This window comes from Panthera uncia, chromosome D2, assembly GCF_023721935.1.
Source record: "Panthera uncia isolate 11264 chromosome D2, Puncia_PCG_1.0, whole genome shotgun sequence".
Classification (NCBI taxonomy): Eukaryota; Metazoa; Chordata; class Mammalia; order Carnivora; family Felidae; genus Panthera; species Panthera uncia.
The window spans coordinates 45373746-45391131 of NC_064818.1; the positions used below are offsets into that span (position 1 = coordinate 45373746).

General features: G+C 50.6%; 1 protein-coding gene across 1 annotated transcript; it reads left to right on the forward strand.

Moving 5' to 3' along the window:
• Positions 1-115: 115 nt before the first annotated feature.
• CD2H10orf71 (chromosome D2 C10orf71 homolog) lies at positions 116-6485 on the forward strand. Its single transcript, XM_049645352.1, has one exon. It carries the CDS (start codon positions 1204-1206, stop codon positions 5455-5457), a length of 4254 nt encoding a protein of 1417 aa, XP_049501309.1. The 5' UTR covers positions 116-1203; the 3' UTR covers positions 5458-6485.
• Positions 6486-17386: the final 10901 nt, after the last annotated feature.

The following is a 17386-nucleotide window of genomic DNA, read 5'->3' on the forward strand; positions in this document are numbered from 1 at the left end:
ATCTAATGAAGGGACCATAACAGGCCATAAGAATTCGGGAGACCCCAGCACGTGGAGCTATTCAGGAGGAATGGAAGACATCCCCCCCCCCGCCCCGGGAGCCCCCAGGGAGAAGGGGAGCAGTGTTGCTGGGCCCAGAAAGAGACCGAGGCCAGGGGAGGGGCCATAGCAAGGGAGGACCGCAGAATTGCCAAGACCCCACACCATAGCCAGAATCAGGGATGGGGGAGAAATGCCAGGGATTCTAGGTCTTTCCAGGCTGCACCCAGCATCTCCCAATGGTCACACCCAAGGGCAAGTCGGAGAGTTGAGGGACCCAGGTGATGCAGGCTCTTGGGGATTGTGCCCTCTTGGGGTGGCTCCAGGACAAGTTCAATGAGCAGACAGACAGTCTAGCGGCTCCTGAGCTCCTGGCTCTTACAGTATAATGATGGGATGGGCAACTTAACTTTAGATTATGCTCAGTACCACAAAGAGGATGAACCAGGTACTGTGAGAGAAAGTGGGGAGGGGACACCCCCATGGAATGTCAGGGAAGACCTCTCTGCAAAAATGACACATCTGAACTTTAGACATTGTCTTGGGCAGGGTTCCCCAGAGGAGCAGAACCAATAGGATGTGCACATACAGAAAGAGATTTATTTTAAGGACCTGGCTCTTGCAGTGATGGGGGCTGGCAGGTCTGACATCTGCGGGGCAGGCTGGAGACCCAGGGGGGAGTCAGTGTTGCAGCCACAGTCCAAGGACTGGGGGCTGAATCCTCCCTTCCTCTGGGGAGCTCAGTCTTTGAGATGCTGCTCACCCACAGCATGGAGAGCAAGTAATCTGCTTTTTCCAAGGTCTATTGATTTAAATGTTAATTACATCTTAAAATTACTTTCATAGCAACATCTAGATGTGTTTAACCAAAAACTGGGCACGAGGGCCCAGCCAAGATGACACATAAAATTAACCACCACAGGCACCATTACCCATCTGGACCAGTGTGTAGCTCTCACAGGGAGCCGCTAAGTCGGATAGCCTGTTCATACCCTGCACGTCTTTCTTTTGCAGAGAAAAAAAAAAAAATCCCACTTTGCAATTGCGTCTGGTCACCAGGAAGGTCTAGTTTTGTGGAAAGAGGGCTGCATCTAACCCCTCTAGAACCGTCACCCAGAGGCACCCGCTGGCTGACCGGGGGACAGTCTTCCTAGCTGGCGGACGATGCAGGGGAATAAGAAGTGCACGGACGGGTTCAGCGACTCCTCGAGCATCGGCAGTGTGCTGGACGATGCAGACAGGGAGGTGAGCAGCCTCACAGACCGGGCGTTCCGAAGCTTGTGCATCTCAGAGGACACATCCTTCCATGACTCCGACCTGACCCTGTCCCCGGATATCACCCGCCAGGTGTTTGGGAGTCTTCACCAGGGAACGGTGAGCCACACCCACAGGAAAAGCGGTATTTGGAGCCAGTTACCGTCACAAGGCACCGAGCATTCGGGCTGGGCAGCCACGTTCCAGCAGCTACCCAAGTACGTTCAAGGGGAGGAGAAGTATCCCAAAAGCAGCCCCCCACTGACGCCAGCCCAGAGGAGACTGGAGGTGCCAGTTTCCGGCCTGAGGAGCAGCAACAAGCCTGTTTCTAAAGTGTCGTCGCTAATTAAGTCTTTTGACAGGACTGAGAGCCAACGCTGTGACAGCAGGCCCCCAACCAGTAAGCCCCCGGCTCTCAAGAACCCCCTCAAATTTGCTCCTCTTCCAGAAAGTGGCGTCAACTTCTGCTTCGATTCTGCCTTTCTGACTGTCAGGAGGGTGCCCGCTGAAGTCTCTGGAGCCCATCAGAGTAGCCACCAGCCTGGCAAGAAGCACGCAGAGCAGGAGTCCCCCAAGAACCCCGAGATGGCCTGTCACAGCTCCAGCAGCTTCCTCCCAACACCTGAAAACGCGGCCAATGCGTTCGAGTCAAAGTTCCCCTCTCCTCCCCACAAGCCATCCAAGGGCGAGTCTGGAAGAGGTAAGGAGTGGCCTCGCAAAGGGACCTTTCTTCATAGTGAAAACAGTGCTTTTGAGTCGTGGAATGCCCACCAACCGCGGCTGCCCGAGAGAAAGGAGGCTGCTGACCCTGTCCCAGAAAGCAAAGCCCCCAAGCATTACGAGAACACGCCCTTGTTAAAAGAGCCCCCGGCCTCTGAGCACAAAGTCTCCCCCTGCCAGGCCCGGGCCAGCTGCAGTCAGGAGGAGAGCAGGCTGGCAGCAGGGGCTCTCTCTGCATCGGGACCCTGGGGACCTCGGGATTCGGGGCCCCAGGTATTCGGTACAGAGGGAAATTCTAGCTCCCAGCCCAACCTTCAGGGGAAGCCCACCCAGCCACCATGGAGGAAACCAAAGTCCGGCAAAGGAAAGAAGGAAAGTCTACAAGATGCATCGGAAGAGAAGAAGCAGGCCACCAGAAGAGGCCCAGCCTTGTACACAAAGCACAATCCCCAGGGACAGTTTCCAGAAAACGAGGCTCTTGACATGCCCATGGACCCCAACGAGCATTACAGCCCTCCTTTCAACATCAGTAAGCTTCTGACCCCCATCATACCCACCAAGAATATCCTGGAGCCATCTGACAGCCAGCCGGTGGAGATAACACCATCACCCTCAGGACAGCTAAACGGGTACCAAGAGAAGGAACCCAGTGAATGTCAGTCTCGGGACAGCTACAAATCCAAAGCCCCTAGCCTGCTGTTCAACCTGAAGGATGTACGGAAGCGTGTCAAGAGCACATATAGTCCCTCACCTCTCTCGAAAGGCCTCGAGGAGAAAACCAGGGGCAAGCAAGAACCCGTGAGCAATGGGATCATCCTTCCCAATGGGCTTGAGGAGAGCCCTCCAAATGAGCTTTCTAAGGAAAGGGCAGCTGATGCCCCTTCTGTGTCACACATCAGTACCCAGATGGACCCTAAAGCTGACCCTGGTACAGCCTCTGTGGACAACTATCTAACTCTTAACTCACCTCCAGCCATCACCCAAGCCCCCTTCTCCGTCAATGGGGAGGGAGCTGACAGGAACAGCTATGAGAAGGATGACGGAGAACCGGAAATGGGCACCACCAGGTCTGGGAAGTGTCCAGAGTCGAGGGAACAGTGCCCCAGGAAGCACCTGTCTCTGCGGCTTTGCAGTAGAGAGCCTGAGGCAGGGAAGGCTGCAGAGAAACCAAAGACTCCCAGCCTAGAAAAGGGGTTCTTGAGATCTGTGTCTCAAGAGACAGAACCCGAGAGAGAGGCAGGACTTCAGAATCCAAACTTCAACCAGAAATTCTCCCCAGGGCCTCTCTCTCCCGAGGAAGAAGATGTGTTTTACAGTGACAGCCAATCAGATTTCATGCCATGCTTCAAAGGTAAGGCCAAATTCAGCACCAGCTCTTCAGACCAGTCCTTTGCCTCCTTTGAGGACCAGCAGAAGACGTGGTTCACGGAGAGCCAGCAGGAAGACAGGAGGAATGACGTAAGTGCAGGTGACAGTCAGAAGGACGAGAAGGAGAAAGCAATAGGGAAAGACGAGACACAGCACGGTGCCTTAAGTAACGGGCAGGTGTGCGTGCAGGAGCACAGCCAGGGGGCATCGTCGCAAGAAGGGGAAAGCTCGTCTGGATGTAGACCCAGGAAGGCATCGAGAGAGGAAGCCAACTTCAGAGGCACTTGGATCGCGGGAAGTAAGGATACAACCAGAGACCCTACCCCCTCGCCATCTTCCACTATGAACAAGCACAAACTGTTTGCAATTAAAGACAACACCCTCAGGGCCACCCCCGTGATAAAACCCATCATGTTGCCCCTCCTGAGGGCCATGTCATCAGAGGACCCTCTGGGCAGCGGCCACAAAGAGGAAGACCTGCCAAAGCCAGGCTGGGGAGAAGAGGCTGGTCTTTGTGGCCCTGAGAGCCAGGAAGTGGCCAACACGCCTACAGCCGCTAACACGCAGGGCACACACTTGAAGCACATGGCCTGGGAGAGCACAGAGGACCACGGGCAGGTGCCAGCCCCAACGGGGAACATCGCATCTCCTCCACTCGTGGCAGAGGCTGAAGGGCTGAAGCCACCCCCAGAGGCTGCACGTCGAGTTGTGGCAAACGATGGCAAGAACAGCTGCACAGTCCAGGGGAAGCTAGATGCTCCAAGGTGCATCCCCACCATCGCTTTGCCTGAGGGCGACCTGGAAGACCAGCCACCCCCACAGCAGCCGGGAACCTGCTGGGAAGAGCACACACAAGATTTCAAAAGTCACTTATTGTCTACACCCCGAGCAGGGCCCCCGGGGAGAAGACTGGTCCCCGGTGAGATGGCAACTTCCCCCAATGCCAGCTCCCCGGATGAGAGCAGTGCGTGCTCCCCTGCCGCCAGCAGCGTCTGGGACGATGCCTCCCAGGCCCCCAGCGAGCCGGGCCTGCTGCCGGGGGAGCCTCCCCACACCAGTCCCTGGGCCAGCCCCCACTCTGCCAGGGTGGCCCGCAGGGAGGACCTGACCCACGCCCTCACGTGGGAGGCTGGCTCGGACCCCCAACTTGAGCCACCTGCAGAAGACCTCAGGACACTTTCTCCAAGAGGCTTGGTGCTGGACGAGGCCGCCGGCTCAGCAGGCCTCCCTGAGAAACCAGAACTTCCTGCCCCACTGGAGAGGGCGGCCAGCAAGCCTCCTGCAGTCCCACCCAAAACAGAGAAGGCCCTGCGGCGGGCAAAAAAGCTGGCCAGCAAGAGGAGGAAGACCGACCAACTGCAAGAAAAGCATGGCGAACCCCTGGAAGAAAAGCCGTGCCTGGAGGACCTTGAACGAGGGCCACCAGCCCCCGGAGAGAGGCCCCGACCCAGGTGCCCCGGGGTCCGCTCCCTGCCCCCTCCCATCCACCGCCACTCAGTGTCTGCCTTCTCAGAGCCCATCAGGAGGCAGCCTGGGGGATCCCAGTCCCTTACTCCCCTGCCCCCTTACCCTGCCACCCAGAAGGTTCTCCAAGACCCCCAATCTGGAGAGTACTTTGTCTTCGATCTGCCACTCCAGGTGAGAATCAAGACCTTCTATGACCCCGAGACGGGCAAATACGTCAAGGTCTCCATCCCAACCTCAGAGGGGGGCTCCCCGGAGCCACCCCCGCCAGACACTCCAGATGCTCCCTACATGCTGTACCCCCACTTTCGGCCCCTGCCCGTGACGGCCTTGATGCCTCTGCGCTGCTCCTCTCAGCTGTCTGCCCCCACCTTCCTAAATCAGGGCCCTCACACCACCGAGGCAGCTGGGCCCGGGCCCCGGAGGGCCCGAGAGGCCGGCCTGCAGCTTCAGCTGGGCCCTAGGCCTCGAGGCGACCCCACCTGGCACTCTGCAGGCCAGCGCCCTGATGCTCCTTCCCCAAGCCTGGGGGAGGAGGGGGGAGATGCCCCACGCCTGGGCATCATCTCCACCAACGACCTAGAGGACTTCGCCACAGAAGGCATTTCTTGAGAATTGCGTCTGATTAACCTCCCCGCCCCCAGATAAACCCAGAAGAACTTACTTCCCCTTTCCCCAAACAATCCACACACACACACACACACACCAACACATACTTAGTCATGTGAGATCCCTAAATTCCCAAAGGAATTAGGGATTCTGAGAAAACCCCACCTGAAGGGCTTCTCTCCCTGGGAAGGTGCTATTTGCATGACCGGGTCCCTCCCAAGCCCCTTCCCAGATCCTGGATCTGCTCCACTGACCCCCTCTCTCTTCCCCTCCCTTAGTCCCTGGCCTCCTCTGGCTATGCCCCTGGGGCGGGTCCAGAGGATTCCTAATGGCTGCTCTGCCCCAGCTGCCCACCTTCTTCTTCTCAAGGGCTGGCTCATGCAGTGAGCAAACTCCCAAGGCCCCCAGAATCACTGCACTGTGCTGAGCTGAGCCCTGCCCGCAAGCAGACCACCCAGCCCAGCCCCTCCAGGTCCAGCGTGGTATAGACAACAACTCCACCCTCGCTCCAACACAGCAGCCATTTCCAGCTCACTGCAGGCAGAGATGGCTGAGGACTGACCCAAGGCAATCTTGCAGAAATGTTTATCTGGATAGACTGGGTTTTCTTTACTGAGGAAGCTTTCCTCTGAAGGCTATTTTCTGATCGACAAAAGGCTACCTTTTAAAAAGTGAAACACGTTTGCAGATGTGATTCTGTCCTGGACTCCTGTCTCTCTTCTCTGGGTCGGGGTGGGTCTCCACCGGTGAGTAAAGTGCCTTGTGCCTCCCAGGCCTTCCATCACCACCGGGACACAGGGGCTTCGTGTCTGAACAGAGCAGCTTTGGCACCCACCACGGTCCCGGTGTCTCTCCTTGAGCCCTCGGCACCTGTCCATGCCATCTTGGGGCCAGGCTCTCCATTCCTGTTGGGAGACAAAGAGGAGGAAGACCCAAGCCCACCATCAAGGCTGGCCCAAGGAACTGAGTCAGGCCCTAGCTGTCCCAATCTAGTGACCAGTGCCTGTGCCCTGTACTCAAAAGGAAATTGCATTTCCCCAACTCCCTGGCCTTTGGGGATGTGGAGGGAAGTATGTGAATCAGGTCAGGGGAGCAAAATACAATAACTGTCTCTGTACTTCTGAGAATAGAGAGAGTCTGTGAGCCGATGCCCACTGCGGGCAACTGTGCTAAGAAGGAAAGCAGGCCTGTCCCCACAGGCTTCCACCCAGAGCATCTGCTGAAGCAATGTAATTCTTGTGCTATGGGAAATACGGGAGCAAACACGTCTCCCTCTCTGTTTAGAAAGGACAGCTGTCAAGGCAGCTGTCGGGACTATGCTGCCCACGTCCCAGGGGACCCCACAAAATACATCATCCTGGTTCTTTTGGCAAAGATAGCTGTTTCCGGGCTGGAAACAGACGGGAAGGCACAGAGCTCACCAAGTCCCGGACTCGCACAGATACAAGGACTCTGAGCATATTCCTGATCACGATTTGGACTCGGGATCTTATACCCGTTTGTTTTCCCAATAAGTACGGCCACACCTTAATTTCACTGGGCAAATACTACACAAGTCCCCCAGCTCAGGGCCGCGGTGAGTCAACCAGATGCTTAGGCAGGGACACAGGCAGGCTGCTGTCCGAGAAGTGTGGTTCCCAGGAGTCACCCACTGGGATGCCAGTGAGAAGAACGAGCTGCAATCTTGGCTCTGCCACCAGGGCCAAGCATCCCCTCACCTTGCTTTCCTCTTACTCAAACATGGAAAGTGATACCTCATCTTAGAATTCTCAGGGTCCAGGAAAAGAATTGCCCCAAAAAAGTAGAGTCCCTTAATTAAAAAACAACCATAGTGGTAGTAACGATGTCCCCACGAGGAAAAATATACTTTTCTCAAGGGGAGCTTATGTTTGGCGAGGCAGCCATCTTCTGTCTTAGAAACAATATAAGCAGGGCTACTGATGGAGCTAAAAGCATAAAGGTAGATATTTAGAGATCAAGGTCAACTTCCCTATGAATGCACAAAAGGAACAGGGTGTCTGGCAGCATGCAACATGCACACAGAGAGCAGGGATTCCTTGGACACCTGGCTCCCCAGCAGGTCAGCCAGAAGGAGGGCCTCCATCACTTACAGCAAGGTGCCTATATTGCTAAGAAGCAGGTAATGCTTCCGAGGGACAAAAGGCAATGAAGACCAACTCAGTTGTAAAATGCCGTTCTCCTCCTTCCTTCCTCCCTCCCTCCTTCCCTCTCTTCCTTTCTTTTTCCCTCTCTTCCTCCCTTCCTTCCTTTTCTCTCTCTTTCTCTCTATTTTCCTCCCGCCCCCCTTTTACAAACATTTTTAGAGTTCCCACCCTATGCCAAGCACTTCACTGGACACTAAAGATATACCATGATAATAAGATCTGGTAAAATCTAACAGAGAAGAAAGATAATTATAGTCCAGTGTGGTAAGTAATTTAATAAGGTGGTCTGAGGAGCACTTAACTCAGCCTGGGAAGAAAAGGGGTTTCCTACAGGAAACGGCACCTACACTGAGTTAGGAAACACCAAGTAATACATCAGCTTTTGAAGACACCAGAACTTCCCAGTTTTTATCTAGCAAACAAAGATGACATTTGTTAAATACTAATAGACTTCCCTTACCATACCAACATACAATGATTTAGCTAATTGTTACTTAGCATTTTTAACCAACACAGGAATGAAACCAGTGTAGCCTCAGAGGATAGACCTTTGTTGATATGTCCCTTCAGCTTCTGAATTAATATTTCACTCCTCTGAGTTGCCCAGAAAAACCATTATTTCTACCACTGTGTTTAATAGAGCAGTGGTGAGAATTGTGAAAACATATTATTTGTAGAAATTGTGGGTCAAGGCCATGCCTACATCTTCTATTTAGTGCACGGGCCCTCCTATGAGTTTTGGCCCCTCTACATGTTTCTGGTAAAGGTACACAGATGTAGAGTACCTCAAGGGAACAATCAAAGGTCCTGGGGCTATTCAGTGGAAAGTGACCAAGGGTTCACATTGTCAACCACATGGCATGTGCCAGCCCTGGAGCCAGGAGCTTTGAGACTGGCCTTCATCCTCAACTGACCTAGGAGAGGTACCCTCATTAGCCTCATATTACCATAAAGGAAGCAAAGGCACTGAGATGTTGAGTAACTTCCCAAAGTCACACAGTCACTGAGGGAGGGAGTCAAGCCAGGAACTCAGGTCGCTCTCACTCTTACTGGGTGGACACCCCACTCACGCTTCTCTAAGTGTGGCCAATGGATCGGCAGTCTCCACATTACCAGGGAGCTTGTTAGAAACCCAGAAGCTCGGTCTGCATTTCCACGAGATTCCCCGGTTATTCATTTGCACATTAAAATTTGAAAAGTGCTAGGAGTCTCTGGCCCAGAAAGGAAAGATTTCAGGGACATGCATCCAGGCCCTCATATCTACAACTTTGCCATGGGCACGGGAAGAGAGACTTACACGTCGGGTGGGAGAGCTGCAGGGAGGCTGGTTCACACCCACTACAAGAAGGGCATGTCTCCTAACTACAGCCTCCACATGGCTAGAGTGGCTTAGGGGGCACAAAGCCCCCCGTCACCAGAAATGTGCCACAGAAGCTAGTGAACCCTTTTCTAAGACAGGGATGGATTCAATGTCAGATGGGTCCTAATGACATCTTTTGAGACCGCAGGCTGCATGTGGGGCTCCCGTATAACAATGTCATGAGTCTAAAGTCTAAACAGGGGGTGCCCCCAGGAGTGAAAGATATGAGTGAGACTTTGGTATTTGCAAGAGGAGCTGTAGGCAAAACCCAAATTCTACGCATGTGGAAAGCGCTTTGACCCAGATAACACCACAATGTTACACACAGTTGTCTTGTGTGGACCTTCTACACCATGCGGATATGTAGTCCCAGTTAAGCAGAGAGAGCTCCGGGCCCTGTCACCGGAGCCTGTCACCATCTGCTTACCTGTCCTTAGTACCACCATAGCAGGGCCATCCGAGCAGAGGCCTCCTCCCTGCATTGGGACTCCACATGGATCCATCACTGCATTTTGGTAGTGCTTCTCTCCCTCACCTGCCGGCTCTCAGGAAGGAAGCCTAAGCCTGTCTGGGCTTTTCCATCACCCAGGCAACTGTTAGCCAGACAGTTCCGGCTCCACTGCTGACTCCCCTCATCGGACACTCTACGTGTGGGAAAAGGACAGTTGTAAATGGAGAAGCTCCCCAGGAGATTCTGCTATACCCTGATTCATAAACGCAGGTTTCCCACACGAATGGCCTGGAGCTGCCCAGGCCCAGAGTTCCAGCCAGTGGAGACCCTTCAGTGGAGGAATCTGAGGAGGAAGGACACATCTGGGTTTGCCTATGGGCAGGGAGGACACAGAGACACTCCTCCAGGAGGAAAACTGAGGACAGGCAAAGGCACAGCCAGTTCTAGCACTGTCCATGCAGCCACCAGCCCTGCCCAGAGCCAGGCCCAGGCATGCCCGGAAGCTCTGAAAGGCAGCCATGGACTGATCTTAGAAGAGAGGAAGAGGGGCATTGTGGGGAGCGAGGGCTCCCTTCCAGCATGGTGAAGCCGGTGACCTCACTACACAAGGAGATAATGGAGGATTAAGGTGCTATGCACATTATCACCCCCAAGCAAAGCCAGCCTTGCTGTGTTCATCATTCATCCAAATGCAGTTTCATCTGTAAGCCCTTTCACTGTCCCAACATTGTTCTCAAGCTCCTCCTGGGTCCCAGCCTTGACCTCCATCTCTCGTTGCCATTCTTCCTGAGCTCGGAGATGCCCCTTGCTCTCTTTAGAGCCCTCTCACCACTCCCCCCCTTCATAATTTGCCAAGTGACATTGTTGGTGCCTGCCATCCTGTTTTCTGTGATCAGTCCTATATTTTCCCCTGGATTTGGAAAATTTGGGGCTGATGTACTCTTCTTTCACATTTACAAACTCTAGATGACATGGTCAGTCTCACTCTGCATTCCTATGCGTTCAGCAGCTCTTTCTTCCCTGCTGATCAAAATGGAAAGTGCCAGCAAGCCAAGTCAAGAACTAACCAAATGGTCTGCTTCTAGCAGAGACTCTTAGTCAACACTCCCATTAGTGGAGCCCCCATCTTGCTCTTCCTTGAGCTGCTAGCCAGTTGTGTGCTGTGTTAGGAGTATATGGAGGGCCCTCTGTCCAGCCAGGCAATCACTGCACCAGGCAATGTGATTTCAATGACCTCCCCACCTGTCGTGACCCCCATACATCCACCATATCTCTTCTGCCAAGTTTGCTGATTTCCCAGAACGTGGGTACCTTCTGATGGAAATCTTTTGACCAGTGCTCAACATCACTATTCTTGAGGAAAGTGTAAATCAAAACTACAAAGAGGTATCACATCATATCCCTTAGGATCGCTAATATTTAAAAAAAAAAAAAAAGGCATTGGCAAGGCTGTGGAAAAATTGGAACCCTTGTCCATTGCTTATAGGAATGTAAAATGGCGTGGCCCCAGTAAAAAACAAAACAAAACAAAACAGAATGAAGGTTACTCAAAAAGCTAAACATAGAATTACCAGATGATCTAGAAATTCCACTCTCAGGCATATGCACAAAAGAAGTGAAAGCAAGGACGCAAACAGATATTTGCACACTCATGTTCATAGCAGCTTTATTCACAAGAGCCGAAAGCTAGAAGCAACCCAAATGTCAGTCAACAGATGGACAAAATGTAGTATATCCATACAATGGAATATTATTCAGCCTTAACAAGGAAACAAATTCTGATACAGCCTATAAGGATGAACCTTGAAGACATTATGCAATGTGTAAGAAGCCAGTCACAAATGGACAAATACTGTATGATTCCACTTTTATGAGGCACCTGAATAATCAAATTCATAGAGGCAGAAAGTAGAATGGCGGTTGCCAGGAGCCGGGGGAGGGAGGATGGGGAGTTGATGTTTATTGGCTGCAGAGTTCCAACTGGGGAGGATCAAAAAGGTCTGGAGATGGTTGGTGGTGAATGTACTTAAATGTACACTTAAAAATGGTTAAAATGGTAAATGTGATGGTGTGTATATTTTGTCATGGATTAAAGAACAGAACAAAATCATAAAGCCTTTTGACCAGCACAGACATCCCATTCACCTTGAGGCCCCAGAACAGCGATGGCATTTAAAGGAAACCATGCCCCCCATGGGGACAAAAACAGACTGGGCTCCACCTTCTCCTGGAGACAAAGGCACAGGGACCAGAGAAGGCAGAATTCGGGACTGTGGCCCAAATCGTGAAGGGATGGGAGCCCACTCAGACCCACACTCTGTTGATAGCAGTGCAACTATCCCTGACTCCAAAGAGAAAAATGGATGAAGAAAAAACTCCAGGGCTCTCCCCCATTCCTGCCTCCCCAGCTTAGAGCCACATTGCTGACTTCCTGGTGGCCCAAGCCACAGGCCCCATCCGCACTGCTCCCAATCTCCTGCCCCCAATTCAGTCAGACCTCAAACCCATCCACTCTATCTCTAGGCCTCTGTCAATATGCACCATTCGTCAGCGCCCCACCACTACCCCTCACCCTGACTGCTATTAGAGCCCCCTCTCTGCCCCCACTCCTCACACAGACCCCTTCCAAACCACCCTCCCCAGAGGGAATCCAAAGACCTAATGCCCCACCCTGATCCAGAATCTTCCTGGACTTCCTGCTCACCTCAGCAAAGAGCCAGCTCCAGAGGAAGACATGCCTCCACACACTGGGACCTTGGATCTCAATGGCCTCATCACCTGCCTCCTTAGAATTCAGTTGTCCTGGGCGCCTTTGAGTTGACCAAATGGGCCATTTCCAGCCCTTTGCACATTCTTTGACCCCCTCCACATTCTTTGACCCCTCCCCAGGAGGTTGGTCCTGTGCCTCCTTGGCCACTGGTGTGTGCCCAATAGGATAGAGTTGGTGTGCCAAGGCCAGGTCAAAAAACTCCACGCCACAATCACCAGTCCCTGGAAAATACACTCCTCAAGTCCCCAGCTGCCACAGAGCCGTCCATGTACCCTGGCTCACTCTGCTGTAAAGAAACCAACACAGGCCCATGTTCAAATGGTCTGGAGAGGCCCTGAGACCATATGGAAAGGGAGAGACCATGGTCCTCCTGTTCCAGCTCCTGCTTCTGGCTCCTGCTCCTGAGCCAGAACCACCTCACCAAGCCATTCCCAGATTCTTGCGCCATAAAACCGTGAGAGATAATAAAGTGGTTGCTGTTATTTTAAGCCATTAAGCTTCAGAGTAGCTGGTGATACAGCAAGAGGTGACCAGAGCTCTCTCTTTCTGTCAGCCTCCATTCCCTGTCAACTCTCACCCTCTCCCTGCCAGCCTCCTCTTGTCTAACTCCTGTTACCCTAAGGTGCCCCAGCTTAGACACCATGCTCCTGACCATGCACCTCACGTCCGCCATGATGTGTGCTCCTGCCATCACAGCACATATTTTAACTGCCTATTTAACTGTCTCCCTCACCTATTCAATGGCCAGTTTGGGAAGGAGGCATCTTGCCTGTCCACATAATCGCTGCATCCCCAGTGGCTAGCGCAGTGCAAGATCCAAGGCGGGCAACAGGCAAACATCATTGAATTCAGTGGGATTCTTACTTTAAATGGAAGTGTTGAAGCCAGTAAAAGGGATATTTTGGGAAAGCGACTAACGCCATTTCGACCTTATTTCCTCATTTTCCCACCTAGCTGTTGCCAGCATGTAGATGAGTCAACCCCATCCCTAACCAGAGCAGGCACTCCGCTCCCCTGCCCCTGTATCATGGGCAGCCAGGCAGGCTGTGGCCCCACAAATGGGGTCTCAGGGACCTGAGGCCCAGGAACAGATGTCCCACAATGGACCCCATAAGTCAGCATTCACATTTATCTAATGTTCTTTGCTGAGAAACTCACACCTGCCGACCAAAGGAGGCCAAAGACTTGCCCCGTACTCACAACGATGTGCAAAACCCAAATTAGAAATGAGTTATTTGGTTTGGCGATGAGGGAAATAATGAGGACATTAGACAAATTGTATTAGGTGAAAGCTGCGAATGAACCTGAATTCTGTATTTCTTGCCATGGGAGGGCTCGGCATCAGTCCGCTGTCTTCCAAAGCATTTCATCATGTTTGGCTACCAGGTGGGAAGGCCAGGCTGGTATAGATGGGGTTTAACTCTTAGGTCACTCAAAGAAAATTAAGCCTGCTCTCTTTCGGGATAAGGAGGGTAAATTTAGCTGTCATTCTCTCCTCACTTCCCCTCAATCCAATGATACTGCCTAATTTTAGTTCCATGGATGGAGAAATAAATATTATTACAGGGGAAAATGGCTTTAAAAGATAAACAGCATCACTACCTCAGGGGGCCACACATCTAGTTTAACTGTAGGTAGTATTTGAATATTATCAAGCATGGAAGAGCTTTAGAAAGTCCTAGAGGAGACACTGCTTGACATCTTCACATCTCAACTTCTCTATGAGTTTTTGAAACAGCGTGACTCTCAAGTTTCTTGGGAAGTCAAATCAGCCACTAAGATGTCCCTAAAAGTTCCAACCACTTCCTTTGAGTGTGTTCTTGAGGAGGCTTCAAGAACTTAAAATTAGAAGACCGCAGCTAAGAACATTTGTTAAAGGACCCCTGACCACACCATCTTCCCAGAGCATGTTTCATGCTAACAAGGCCGGCCCACCCAGCCCAGGGAGAGATCTTTCCCCCCAATCTGTGCTCTGCATAGCAGTGAGGGAGGGAGCAGGGCAGAAGCCACCAAAAGCAGGAGGAAGGAAAGGAAAAGACATGCTATCCCCTCCAAAAATTCCCATAACATATTTGAATCTAATCTGAATCCTCCAAGCTTTGGCAGAAAATGCTAAGAGAAAGGGTTTTTCTAAGTAAATCTGAGTCCGTTGTTGCTGGCCCTGGAGAAGATTTGCTAGGTCCAAAATACACTCAGGGCAACTCCCTTCTGTCACTTGAGCAGGGACTCCAGAAAACCAGAAGAGATCTGTCCCTCCAAGGTGACATCAATAGGCCCATCCAATTTGGCCATTTTTATTTAAGAGTCTTTGGGATTTTTCATGGAAACTCGGTATCAACAGAAATTGTCTTAAAAAATAATTTTATCAGGGGGCGCTTGGGTGACTCAGTTGGTTAAGCGTCCAACTTCAGCTCAAGTCATGATCTCAGTTTGTGAGTTCCAGCCCTGCATCAGGCTCTGTGCTGACAGCCCAGAGTCTGGAGCCTGTTTCAGATTCTGCGTCTCGCTCTTTGCCCCCTTTAGCTCGTGCTCCGTGTCTCACTCTCCCTTTCTCTCAAAAATAAATAAACATTTTTAAAAAAAGAAAAGATAATAATAATTTTATCAGGGTGCCTGGGTGGCCCAGTCGGTTGAGCATCCAACTCTTCATTTTGGCTCAGGGTCATGGGATCGAGCCCTGCATTGGGGTCCACACTGAGCATGGAGCCTGCTTAAGATTCTCTCTCTCTCTCTCTCTCTCCCTCTGCCCCTATCCTCTGCTTTCTCTCTCTCCAAAATTTAAAATAATAATAATAACAATAAATTTTATCATATTTCATGAATGATCTCCTAACTGAATTTGCCAAACATTGAAATTAACCTTTATCACTACTAAACTACATGTGGTGAAAGTATTGCCTCCTTTGCCTCCCCTCTTGGCTTCTTACACATTAAACAAGTTTTAGACACTGGACAACGGGCAGCATAGAACTGTGATCCTGAAGAGAAGGAAAGCAGATAAGGTGAGCCCCATGATTTCACCAGCTTATTGTCTGGAGGCAATTTCCAGGCCACCGTTCAGGAAGGGGAACCCAAACAGAGCCCAGCAGTCTGGCTTTGTAGATACAGAGATTAGAATTTCAAGAGGCCAAGAATACCAGAATTTTCAGGGCACAGTATTAGAGATGAGGGGTTTTACAGAAGGTAAGCTCTGGAAATGTGGAAAAGGGATCCCCTCGAGTCTTTGGCCAAGTATAAATATGCATATGTTTGAGAGGAAACCACCAATGCTGGGGAAAAAAATCACCAGAAAATGCATAGATGGAACAATTTACAGGCTATTACAAAGTTGAGAATAGTTCATCTCCCACTAATTAGGATTTAAATGCCTCCTAAGACACAGGGAATTAGGTAGAATCTTCACGGGAGGGGGGGGCATCCCCTTAGTAGTGGAGCTAAATAAATCTTAGAATAAAAGCTCTGGGGCACCTGAGTGGCTCAGTCGGTTAAGTGTCTTGGTTTCAGCTCAGATCACGAGCTCATGGTTCATGAGTTCGAGCCCCACATCGAGCTCCACACTGATCATGTGGAGCCTGCTTGGGATTCTCTCTCTACCCCGCCCGTCTGCCCCTCCCCCATTCACTCTGTCTCTCTCAAAATAAATAAATAAACTTTAAAAAATTCACTACATCTGCCTTTAAAAAGCTGGAAGGCAAGCACAAGCCTCTAAAACTCCAGTGTCCAATATGGTAGCCACTGCCAAACATAGCTATTCAATACTATGCACGAGCCATCTAGAAAATGCTCAAGAGCCACACGTAAGCAGTGGCTACCATTTTGAACAGCACAGATTCTAGAACGTTTCCTCATCAAGTTCTAAAGGATCCAACAGATTCCAAGTAACTGAGTTGCTTATCAGACAAAACCCAACTCCACTTAAAGGAATCCAATAAAATCCAGGCAACCGGCAAAATCACAATGTTCACCAGCCAATCATATATTACCATGCATGCAAAACAGCAAGAAGATTCATAACAGGGGTGTCAGGGGTGGGGGACCATTCACTAGAAACAGACTCTGAAATAAAAGGAGGAATGGATGAGCAGATGAGGAGCTAAAGCAGCTATTCTAAACATATTAAATGTACTCCAGAATGTAGAGGAAAACATGAGCATAATGGGGAAGGAGATGTCAGATGTAAAAAAATCACCCAATGGATCTTTTAGGGTTTAAAAATACAGTAGCTCAGGGGCACCTGGGTGGCTCAGCCGGTTAAGCGTCCGACTTTGGCTCAGGTCATGATCTCGCGGTTTGTGGATTCGAACCCCGCGTCGGGCTCTGTGCTGGAAGCCTGGAGCCTGCTTCCGATTCTGTGTCTCCTTCTCTCTCTGCCCCTCCCCCACTTGTGCTCTGTCTCTCTCTATCAAAAATAAACAAATGTAAGGAAAAAAATTCTAATAAAAATACAGTAGTTCAAATGAAAAGTACACTGGATGAGATGAAAAGCAGATTGTATAACCAGAAGAAAATATTACTGAACTAGAAGATACAGCAATAGAAACTACAAAATAAGACACATAAAAAGACTTTAAAAAATTAACAGGGCATCGGCAACTTGTGGGACAGTATCAAGAGGTTTATGATACATTTAAGTGAATTTTTTTAAAAAACAGAAGACAGGGGGAGAAAAGCATTAAAGGAATAATGACTTCTTTATTCCAAATTTGGTAATAATTATAAGCCCAAAGATCCAATAGATTCAACAAATCTCAAGTAGAATAAGTATAAAGAAAACCATGCCAACCAATGTTTTTTTTTTATTTTAATTCCAGTATAGTTAACATACAGTGTAACATTAGTTTCAGGTGTACAATGTAGTGATTCAACACTTCCACACATTACCCCGTGCTCATCACAGCAAGCGCATTCCTTAATCCCCATCACCTATTTCACCCATCCCCTGCCCACGTCCCCTCTGTTAATCGTCACTTTCTTCTCTATAGTTAAGAGTCTGGGACACCTGGGTGGCTCCGTCGGTTAAGTTATCTGACTCTCGATTTCAAGTCAGGTCATGATCTCACGGTTCGTGAGTTCGAGCCCCGCATTGGGCTCTGGAGCTCTGCACTGAGCATGTGGAGCCTGCCTGGGACTCTCTCTTCCTCTCTCTCTGTCTCTCTCAAAATAATTGAATAAACTTTAAAATAAAA